Source organism: Pollicipes pollicipes, unplaced genomic scaffold (assembly GCF_011947565.3).
Source record: "Pollicipes pollicipes isolate AB1234 unplaced genomic scaffold, Ppol_2.1 Scaffold_4219;HRSCAF=4965_pilon_pilon_pilon, whole genome shotgun sequence".
In the NCBI taxonomy this organism is placed as follows: Eukaryota; Metazoa; Arthropoda; class Thecostraca; order Pollicipedomorpha; family Pollicipedidae; genus Pollicipes; species Pollicipes pollicipes.
Genome location: NW_023596448.1, coordinates 25,857,765 through 25,869,765, shown reverse-complemented (window position 1 = coordinate 25,869,765; position 12,001 = coordinate 25,857,765). Strand labels below are relative to the sequence as shown.

General features: G+C 47.7%; 1 protein-coding gene across 1 annotated transcript; it reads right to left on the bottom strand.

Moving 5' to 3' along the window:
* On the bottom strand, window positions 1-7,295 carry LOC119095472 (uncharacterized). The gene is made up of 4 exons (XM_037218301.1): window positions 7,252-7,295; window positions 4,276-4,454; window positions 1,655-1,771; window positions 1-571 (listed from the first exon to the last, which is right to left on the bottom strand). Exons 1-4 carry the CDS (start codon window positions 7,258-7,260, stop codon window positions 430-432), a joined length of 447 nt encoding a protein of 148 aa, XP_037074196.1. The 5' UTR covers window positions 7,261-7,295; the 3' UTR covers window positions 1-429.
* Between the last annotated feature and the right edge of the window lie 4,706 nt (window positions 7,296-12,001).

Sequence of the window (12,001 nt, the reverse complement as noted above, 5' to 3'; positions counted from 1 at the left end):
TGGATTTGCAGCAATTTATTTACTGTTATAAGACGCATTCTTTTACCTACCGGAGTATCTGAATCAGTGTAAAGCCTTGCGTACCTTGACATATGACGTATGTCATTTGAAAAAGTATGCTGCAATGGTCGCGGCCAGTAATCGGAAACACGTAGCCAAACTGGACGCGCCGCCGTTGAGGCAAGTGCCCAGCTCAGCTTACAGCATTCGAAAAAAACAGCAAAGGTTCTTGTTGAGAAAAGGATGTACGAAATAGACCCCACAACCACATTGGTTATTTTTGCAGCAGTTAGAATGCATTATAGTCAGCTGTGCACGCGCCAGCTATGCGCAAGACATTTCCACGGATACGGGGGACCCTCCACGAGTAGCCACGACCGTCCAGCGCTGTACGCGACAGCCTGGTTCAGCAGCTGCGCCTGTTCCGCCCTAGCTGAAGTACTCGGGGAAGAGCTGCAGGTTGCGCACCAGCTGCGGCAGACCCTCGGGTCCAGCAGCGCTGCGCAGGAATGTCGGTACCTGCTCCGAGGTGTACGGCTCCTGCTTGTACCCGTACCCCTCATAGCTGTACCTGCATCAGACGGATGAGCGGGCTGTTATGGCTCAGCTGGGCGTTGAGTTTCGCGGATGAACAGCGCTGAAATCCCTGAGCGATACTTTACGTGGCGCGCATGCATGCTTTGGTCCAGTTAACCAGAAGCTTAGCGAGAGAGGTCGCAGGCCTTATCCTCCTGCCCTCCCCTCCCCCCCCCCCGCCCGCGTAGCGAGAGAGGCCGCAAGCCTTATCCTCCTGCCCTCTCCCCCCTCCGCCCGTTAAGTCGAAGAGATGCGTTCACGGAGGGCCAAATAAGAGCGGATAGGACAATGACGTATATGAATGCTGAGATTGGGACAGTGGTATCGCCAACAGCTCTGCATGCGTGTTACTGGATTCCATGATAATTGACAAAATTTCATCGACTGCTGACATCGCAAGCGAGGCAAAAAAAATCGCACAGAATGGGCGTGCAGATCCCAGTAAGAGAAATATTTTTAAGTGATGACGCGCACAAAAAAGCCTGCCGGAGAAATCACCGCAAATCACCGCAGCCCATCCTTTAAGGTGGCGTCCTCGATTTACGAGAGATAGGCTCGCAAAGGACGTGGATTGTGAGCACAGTGACCCAAGGGTCACCAAAACTTGCAAATGTCCGCTTTCGACTGCTGCTGCGCTAAAAAGCAACCCTATTCCCGTTTACTCGATTTTCGACTCTGCTGACCGTTGGAGCAGTGTTCATAACCCAAGCGTTCCATACTTACTTGTCTTGATAAGTGTGAACTGATTTGATGACAATTAAAATGACAAGGAATACATTTTGTACCTCTCAGTTAAAAGTTAACTCAGTACTTGAACTGTGCATTAGTCATCGGCCATCATGACCACGGAAGGAGCTAGTCGGCTAGATGAAGGTCCCTGGTCCTTCGAGCGAAGGTCCCTGATCCTTCGAGCGAAGGTCCCTGATCATTTGGTCGCCAACCCAAAACCGGCTGGTGGAACGCTGCACACAAATGTACGGCGTTCGAACAAGTACCATGTGTGCCTGGCGGCGGGGATGATGAGCCCTCTCATCTCATTCTGCAACCGGGATCGCAGCTTGGGGACGGGATTGCCCACCTGAACCCGTCGACCACGGTGCCGTCGGCGGCCCTGGTGCCCGCGATGCCCCTCAGCTGCCCGCTGCCCAGCCGCTGCTCCACCCGGAAGCCCCCGTCCTCGTTCTCGTAGGCGAATCTGGCGGCGGGGAGCGTAAAAGTCAGTGGGCAGGCTAGGCGATATATGGGGAAATCTAGCCGAATGTCGCAGCGGGGTTCGAATAAGTCTGGCCATGCCCGGGGACAGGGCATGAGGAACTAGATATCATAGCTAGGTCACGGCTAGACATGAACTATGCATCGATGAGCTGTCAACAGCGGTCGACTATTGACCAGAGATGACGTCACTGATGTCCGCTGATGACGCCACTGTCGCTCGCTGAGTTTTCTTTGGAGTTACCTCGGGGAATATCGTGATGTTTTCATGGTCAATAATCTACATATGATGTCTATTGACTGATGCATCGTTAATTTTGTTGCATATATATGTACAAAGAGAGTGAGAGACAGAGGGACAAAGAGTGAGAGAGAGAGAGTGAGAGAGAGAGGGAGAGAGGACAGAGGGAGAGAGACAGAGCAAGAGAGACAGAGCGAGAGAGAGAGAGAGAGAGAGAGAGAGAGAGAGAGAGAGAGAGAGAGAGAGAGAGAGAGAGAGGGGAGGATATGACTGAAGTGGGTGGGTGGTTTTGAAGTCTCCGCTCCTGTACAGATTGCCTATTTGCTTTCTCAACCCTAGGAAAAACTGGCATAATTTTGTCAGTTGGAATGAGTCATCCAGTGGAAGTACTCTTGCTTAGCAGTGCAGAAGCATTGTAGCACTTTTCACGATCTATTTCACGCGCTTTTGATTGGCGCGAAACGGTTCTGAACGAAACGCGCTTTGGATTACATTTAATTCGTTATCTTCAAACAAGTCAAAGCGGACGTAAGCCGCAGGGTTTCAGGATGTGCTGCCCCTCGTCTCTACAATACAGACCACAAAAACAAGGCACATCAAAGCCGGTTACCACAAAACTTAAAACATTCGTTTTTTTCCAAAAAAACTGCTTCACGCGTTTGGTTAGCAACGGGCAAGTCTTCGTTAAGTGAGGTAATGAAACAGCCACGTGACCTGAGACAGCTGTGCTTGCAACCGCGATAGAATGCGGCGCCTTGTCTTGAACATGCGGTCAGATGGGCAGCGGTGTGTTTTGAGTAACAGAAACAGGCGTCAAAATATCAAAACTATGATGCAGTTACGTGGAAAGCGATAACGAATAGCTCGCGCAAACCTAATCTTACATCAACGGTTTTCACATGCCACGTTTTGGTACGAAGTAGGTGGGGGTGCCGATAGTGTAATGGTCAACACGTTTGTGTTAGCCATTGGGCATCTGGGAAACCAAAGGCACTGGGTTCGGCTCCCCGCGGTGCCCGTCCTTCCTGCCAGGGTGAGAGGCAGGCGACGCCCTATAGCCAAAGGAGCTGAGGGCGCCGTAAAGCGTCAATGATGACGTCGATGCATGGAGTAGCCACTGCACGGTAAGGGTTGGATAGACCGTTGGATAGAAGGACGTCATTGTAACTACATCACAAACTGGTGGGGTTTTGTACAAAATAAGCTGAACGGATTGTTCGTGATGTGAGTACTGCATTGAAACATGAAATATTCTTGCGTTGGCTATTCTGATCATTCTTCCTACCTTTATTTAACCAGTGCCGCTGGCATATTGCGGGTCTGCCTTCGTCAACCAGCACCTCTGGTGTATCACGGATCTGTTAGCTGTCGGCAAAATAACTCCTATTGCCGAATAGCCAGGAGTTTAATGCCTTTCCCAGTTACACCAAGTTCAGCTTTACTATCAGCGACTCGAAAATGTTCTTACGCACCTACACAAATATGCCGAAGTAGAAAATAAAAGAACACGTCTGGCAGAATGACTCATGGAATATACTTTATGGAAGTGTTACTTCATGAAGTTATACTTCATGGGAGTGAGGAAGACATTGAGCTTCTGGCTGTTTGGCAATAAAAGTTACTAAGCCGAGAACCAACAGATATGCCTGTGGTAATGGTTAAAGAAACCAGAGCCGCGATATACCAGGGTATATCGCGGAAACCTGGCACCATGACACGTTCAGAAATCGCCTGGATTTAAGAAAGTTTTAGTTAACACTCCGTTCTTGAATCAATTTGCTAAACTGCTAGCCTCCATTCAACTGCACTGAACGGCGTGGTTCAAACTGATCTGGTAGTTGTCCCGAAACCTAGACCGATCTCGCGAATAGTTACGAGTAGTTTAGAAGCAGAGTTTAGTTCAGTTTGCTTGGCTGCCTCCCGGAAATTTTGCGCATCGTCTGTCAGCGCACTGGTTCTGGTTCTCCAACTCAAACACACAAGTTCTCTAAGGTGTGAAGCAGACGACTATACCCTATGTGGTTATACAGGACGAAAATATGTACACTATGTGGCAATCTTAGTGGGAAATATGAGGCCCAAAAGAATTCCTCCATCAGCCGCCAGTTACACCCGCCGTGCGTGGTGCTCAGCTGCTGGTACTGGCACCCGGATCTGAAAGGTTTACCGTTACAGTTACTTGTGGTTGACATCGGCTAATTTCACCTGGTGGGGCTGGTATCCAGTAAGTTAAACGTTACACCTACTTGTAGCTGCCGTCTGCCGGGTTCAGCTGCTGGTACTGGTACCCGGGAGGCTTCTCTGGCTCATCCGAACCAGGCACGATAAACACGACATCAGAGTCCACAGCGGTGCTGACGTCTTGCGGCAACGGGAGGGATATAGATGGCGTCACCAGCGTGAGCACCGAGAGCAGGAGAACCGTCTGAAAACCAGGTGGAATTAGCACATTTGTTCCAGGAAATGATGGTTACCTTGAGCTACAGCATTACGCCTAAACGCATGGGCTGAACCCATTTCCCAGCAGCTCCTTTAATGCAGAAGATTGGTGGAGATAAAAATCATCACGGAAACTTCATGGTATTACTTCACTCGTGAAAATAAGCCCTTCTCGACGCGTTGAATACGTTCATACTACAATGGTAACCCAGTGACAGCTTGAAATATGTTAACTAGCAGCTCCTGATATCCTGACGGTCATCCAGTTTGAGTGCAAGAGCCGAGGACGCAAGGGACAGACTCAAGAACAGAGCCGAGGATCGGCGCTAAAAAGGAACTCACATCGGTCAACATTAGACTCACCCTCCTTCCACTCCACCCAGCCACCCCCTCCCTGAGATGCTCCAGCATCGTCCCCCTCTATCCTGAGCACTGCTCAGTGTGGAGGGCCACCGCCGGCCCCACCTTTGCATGCGGACCCGACCGGGCAGAGTATGGGATGTGGAGAGAGCAGCAGGGTCACGGCGGCCCCTCCGCCAAGGCCAGTCGTCGGACATTATCCCACCGGGCGACCGCACTGGGCCGGCCACTGATGTCAGACACCACGTCACTCGCCGCGGCTGCCGCCGGATCCGCACCCGGAACCGCGCCCGGGTGGGGGGGGGGGGGGGAACAGATTGACGAGAAGGTGCTGGCTCCGCTCGCTTTAAGGCTCCGTTCGCAAGGAGTGCGTCACAACGTTACGTATGCATGATGGTGCCTGGTTATACCACTCCTGTGAGGGGCATGAGAGGGCTCTTCTCTTTCGGCCTTGGTTTCGAAATGTTTGAGAGGGACATTGAAGAATTCATTTTTCCACCCTTCAAACATTCCCCAAAAGTTTGGCGCTATTTCGTTAATGGTGGCTATGGACCACTCTGATGGAGAGGTCTTGCCCCATGGGCGTATTTTTAACAAATGCTTTTGCCGGCCGAACGGTAAATATGGCTATATATTTCGCTAAAACATACAAAAAATGGATTGCCACCAGAACTTTACCGACCTTCCTCTTAAAGTAGATGGCCAGAAGCCTCCAATTGAGTGCGAAAATACAACTTAACCTAACGCTTAAAGACAGGATAGAATAGCGAAATACTCGTCACTGCTGCTACTGCTATAAAACGCTGCAGCCGGTGGTCAATTTATAAACAGATTCCGTTCGTCAAGACTTGTCAAATCTACTTGAATGAATGAACTCAAGTGATACGCGGGCATAAACAAGAATACTAGCAGCATATAGATCCAGGGAGTGTAAAGGGCAAACAAAACGCGGAAACTTAGAATTTTGATATAAAATTGCCCCCGGTTAGGTACCTTAATACATGATCAGCTAGAATGGCAGTCTCCTTTCGCATACTCATAACCTGTGTTTCTTCCGAACCTTAAATTTTGAGATTTTGTTCACACCAAAATTTTACAAGAATGTATCAACTATTTGGTCAGTAAAATATGTGTTCCGGTATATCCTGAACCGATTTATCTGAATTTGTTACTGTTGGATTCGGAGGCAACGCTATACATATATATATATATATATATATATATATATATATATATATATATATATATATATATATATATATACGTATATAGAGACACACACGCACATATATATGTATATATATATATATTCAAAAAAGCGCAGTGTGCTGTTTTACATGAACTAGCTGTTAAGACAGCCCTCCACATCAGTTTTAGTCCTCCACATGTACATCTTCCCGATCATTTTGAATTTCGGCACGGCTCGGCACCCTTACGGCGAGCTAACGTCACCCCCCTCAGGGTTGTTCTAATGAGCCACAGAGATCGCCCCACTCAGTCTGTGCACATACGCTCAGAGGCTAGGTTCAGGTCCCGAGAGAGGAAAACTCACGTCCGTGGCCCCTAGCACTAACTAGTTAATAGCATAGTGGGCTCGTCTGTGTGGGCCCGTCTGCACTGACTAGCTAATAGCAGCCTGGTCAAAACAGCTCTATATCTTAAGCGGGAACTTAGCCGTCTTCAACAACAATGCTGTGAAAAGCACCTACAGCACTGGGATGGTTATCAGTTGGATGGCCTTCGCTCCACTAGATTTGAGAAAAAAACGGACCGTATCTAGAGAAAACCTGTTTATTTTCCTGGCGTATATTAGGGGTAGGTTTCACCATTTTCCCCTGCTTATTACCTTCTTATACCGCGAAGCTGACCTAAGACGGCATTACTGCATGGCTGCTCAGCATCCAGACTAATGGTGCTAAACAACACCAATTTGGGATAACGGCCCTATCTCCAAGGGGTAACTTTAGCGGGTGCCGAACACGACGCTAGGACGCGTCCTATAGCCAGGGGCCGCGGGTTCCCACCTCACTATGCCGCTGCCGGCAGTGACTTGTCGTCCCGCTACGATCGGCGTACGATCTTGCCGCCATTAATGGGAGCAGCAGATACACGGTGACATGATCGAATAAGGGCAGACATACCACATGGATCTCACCGCGCCGAATAACGTAGTCACCAAGCATTCGCTTCAAGCGCGGCCTCCTATCGCAACCCGACCTCAAGGTCAACCAGACGCATCACATCATCTGCGGCGCACGAGCACAGCTGTTGCTCTCGGCTGTCAGCGACTGGCAGCGTGCTCTGGCGCTGCAACACCTCACAGAAAACCGATCGCGCGACGCCCCAGTGTCGGCACAGGCCCCGCACCGGCAGCCGTCACAGAATACCGCTCTCCGCGGAGGCCCGGCAGGCCCCACACTCACCACGGCCATGTTGTGTCGCAGACTGGGAGCGTCTGCTGCCGCGGGCTCGCCGGCCGCGGGTGAGAGCCGTGAGAGGCAGGGGAGGGGGGGGGGGGGCGCCGCCGGGTTGGCGGGATCTCCGGAAGAGCTGGATCTCGCGAGAAAGGACTTCCATTGACGCGGTTGTTGTGAGCTGAGAGCATGTGGCGAAGGGATCGTTCACCCTATTCCTGTGAACCATCCCTTCGCCATGCCAGATATGGGGGGGGGAGCTTGGAGCCCATCAGGACCTTCGGCCGGAGTTTCTAAATCACTCTCGACATGGGTGTAAAAATGAAGGTGGTCGGAGGGCCCATGTCCCTTATCACATGTTCCGTACCCCTCACCCGCCTCCACACTTTCCGTGAATTGACGGTAGACTTTATCCCGTCCCAACACATTGCCGAGCGAGCCAATTTTGCACTTAATCTAGTTATAATCCGCATCGCGTTGGACCTTTCCGATCCAGTCCGGAGCAACCCAGTAATAAATGAATTCCAAATCAGAGGGTTTTCCCGCCGTTGAGAGCTTTACGAAGCGTCATGTTTGATCAGATCATTGACAATGATGGGTGCAGACCGGCGTATCCCGGCAGGTGTAAAGTTAACCCGCCTCTATATAAAGCACAGGGCCCGAATATTTTGTGTTTACTTGTTCGGGGTCCACACTCGGAATATATTCCTGTCACAAGTTTTGATACAAGTCATCGTTGAATTAGCAGAAGTTTTTTTTTATCAACGCTAAAAGTTATCCAACGTATTATTAAGTGTCTTATCGGTACTTGTGCGGGATGCACATGCAGTACATTACTGCTTCGACTGCTAGGTTATCTTCGTTACGGGGATATTTGCTTGATCAGGGCAGGCAGAACAGCAAGCATTTTCAGACGTCAAAAGGGTGCGACGGTGCACAACGGTATATGTAAGTCACAAATTGCGTTAGTTTGCCATTGCATACGTGTGCTGAGGTGAAGAAATTCATGCAAAGCATGTGAATCACGCTGGCGGTAGATATTCTTGATGATATTGACGTCCTAGGTCGAAAGAGCTTTGCTTGAACAATGGAAAATACGTAGCTCGAGGGATCCGCCCAGCCCCGCCAAGACCATCAAAGCCGCGCCATTTGCGTTGACGAGGTACCAGTTGTGCCCCTGGCTGCTGCAGTGAGTCATGTGGAAGTGGGTAGGAGCGCAGCCAGGATTTTTTGAGGGGTGGGCTTTTTAGCTCAGTGATAAAGCTCATGCCGAGTTTCAACTTTCTTTCAGGGGCCATTTGTTTTGGATGTAAGATATTTCAGGCCTAAGAAATATTTACGGGATCTCAACCCCTTCCCTGGCTGCGCTCCCCTAAGTTATTCGATTGTCAGCTGACCCTGAAGTGATTGCGCTGAAAAACTCCCTCACGCGGTGTCGATTTTTTTTTGATTTTGAGATTTTAGATTACTATTTGATATATTTATATTATTATTTTATGTATTTAGATTATTATTTTGATATATTATTATCTAGTAGATTAGATTGAGATTTTGGCTTTCTGCAGATATTGGTGTGGATCGCAAGTTTCATCTCAGTCGCGTCGCTTTTCAGGTAGGTACCGTTCTATAAATTGATGGAGGGTGATAGCGGTTCTGCTAGAAATTGAAAAGCTCAGCCATTTGTCCTGAATGCTCACTTTCAGCGATTTTTTGAAGATATATTGATAAATTGACGTTGAAGGTTGGAGGGCAAGTGGTCATGTTTCCATATGCAAAGTATGACAGGTTTCGACAAGATCTCGTTGGGGGCAGAGGTGGGGGGAAAAATCAGCCTCAATTTTCAATTTGGGTTATCTTTTCAGACTTTGTGACCGAAAACCTTGTTTGAGTGGATGTTGAGGCATCATAACGTGGTTTTATCACTCAAAATTGGCAAGTCACAGAAAACTTTCAAATCCGACGATAGATATCGCATTGGGAATTTTTTTTTTAAATCTCCTTTGAACGGAAAAGCCTGCTATTCTCTTGGGGTCCAGAAATAGTTTACTTCCAAACTTCATGTTGAACGGCCAGCAAACCATGGGCAGAGTTTTGACAAGACCTTGGTGGGGCAGAGGTGAGTCACAGCTTCCAGTTTGGGATATCATATCAAAACATTTGGTCATAATTTATAAAAATAGAAAATTCAGAGGCATTATGTGTCCTATGATGTAAAAGTTTGTAGGATCACAAAAAATAGTTAGATATGAGACTCTCTAGGACTGAGTTTCTTCTGCTGCATGTTATCATAAAAGTGGTGCTTGCTAATCGACAAAATCCCATAGATCTAAAGCGGTCTACGCTAATGAATGGACTCATGATACTGAAGTGCGGCTAGTCACATATACCACTTGTATAATTAAGAAAAGTAGTCTATCTTGTGATATTTAGCTTTCGTAAAAGATCTCTAGCCAAAAAACAGGCGTTTTTATGACTGATCAATCGCGAGCACTAGCTTTAAAAAGTGGACTCATACGTGTTCCGCTTATAATGCTCAACCTTTGAAGATATGAAAGCAAGCATCAAATGTGAAATGGTGTGCTCACTTACGTGAGCTGTTCAGCGCATTAGCAAGGAAAATTACTCACATAGATAAGACAGTAGTATAAGCTTCATTCCTCGGATAAAAACCAGGAGAATGGAGATATAGTTGGGTTGATATTTTGGGAACATGCCTTTATGAAAGGAATAGCAGGAGTGAAAAGTCAAAATGTTGAATTCACTTTTGCCACTGCTTCGATAAAAGCATGTTGCCGAAATATCGACCAACTATGTCTCCATTTTCCTGGCTTTTTATCTGAGGAATAAGGTATGCTCACTTATAACTGTTGGCTTGCTTTTGAGTGGAAAAGGCCGTTACGGACGCCACGATTTCTCTTTTTAGTGAATATGCTCCTCAATGCGTCAGTGGTTGATTACGTTATCGTACCATGCACAACATTGATTGTCTCTCCGAAAAGGTCTGCACAGCTTCGCGGGTGTGTAGCGCATAAACTAGACGGTTTTAGGCCTTAAGATGGGCTGGAGACTGCATCGATTGATCCTGAGGGTGGCTATTTCAGTTTAAAACCCCGTACAAATGTGGAATACTCCCTTTAACACGCGCCCGGGTGCCCAGCTCAATGCTCCTCGCTCGGATGGGATTTGAACCGCCTCAAATCTCAACAACTAAGAAAGCTAGAGACCCCAAATTCGCAGGGTGTGTCTGTATGTGAGCTCATTTGTTTCAAAGTTTGAGGCTCCTAGGCTATGACCTTCTGTTCATAAGGTTAAACAAGTTGCTAGGTGCGTTTCGAGTAACATCATTCACATGGATGAGATAAAAGTAATAATCTTATTCTTCGGTGAAAAATCAGGAGAATAGGGATATAGATGGGTTGATATTTCTCCATCATGCTTTTATCGAAACAATAACAGAAGACAAGGCAAACTCCAAATTGATGTCCAAAGTGCACCCAGACGTTCTCATGCAACCATCGTGAACCTGGATGCATGTTCAAAGCAAATGCTCATTGGTGCTAATCTTAGGCCAGCGACCTTGTTTGACCTTTACGAGGTCATGGTGACCAAAATCACACAAGATTGCCTTAGCATTTGTATTTGAAGCTTCAAGGATTACGCTAAGCGGTAGGTTTCCAAAAAGATGGTTACGTGGGTCCATTTAGATCAGCGACCTATTCCAACCTCTAAGAAGTCAATGTAAGATATGTGATGCGATCCTGCCGTCAATATGTTTAAATGAACAACAAGAACTACCCCATACAGCAAGCTCTCAAGTGAAAAAGCAGGTTGGTTATGACTTTGGTCTGTCCTTCATAACTCACCCCAGGTTAATGGAATTTGCTATCTTAATTGTTGTGTTGTCTAAGGAACTCTCTCAAACATGCATCGTTTCGTCTGATACTCCACTGTTGCATCAGATTGAACCATTTCCTAGAGCCTGCCTTCGCTGAATCCATGGCCTGACATTGACATGCAATAGGTCAACGACCGTACAGATTACATCAAAGCAACTAAAATGTTTCACTAAGACCGCTTACATGTTATTTTAGCTCACCTCCAACGACAAAGAAGAAGGTAAGTACCGAATGCACCCTTCTGCATAGTACCACGGAGAAGGGTGAAGTCAAGCCTGGGCAAAAAACTGAAAGACTTCAATCGGCACTGTAAACATAGCACAAATCTGTCACCATCACAAGAGAGTAACACCACGCGCTGCGCCCGATGTCCGGCAATCCGAGCACAAGCAGACAAGAAACGACGGGCTTTGATGATTCTTTATCGTCAGCCTCAAAGCATCACCTGCGGTACATGTTTTCCTGCTAATGGCTAAGAAATGCATGATATCTGAGACTAGTGGCTGTCGCTGGCGAGTCATGCTTGTCGTTCATGAGCATATCCTGTATGAAATATGAAGCGCATGTTTCGTGCGCGTTCATTGTCCTCTACAAGCAACTGCCAACTTAAACACGGGGCAACGCACGCATCACTTCATTTCATGATTTGTAGCCATTGGAGCTTTACGATGCACTGAGCTGCTGAGACCATATGGCGTTGAATACCTCTTAACCTGGCGGGAAGGGCGAATACCGCGGCGAACCAACCCGGACCTCCGCATTTCTTGACTGCATTTACTGAAAAAACATTCGTTCACGACTCTTAGTTTGGTACAAAAATATAACATCGTGAAGGGCGCTGACGAAGGGTGACAGACTTGACA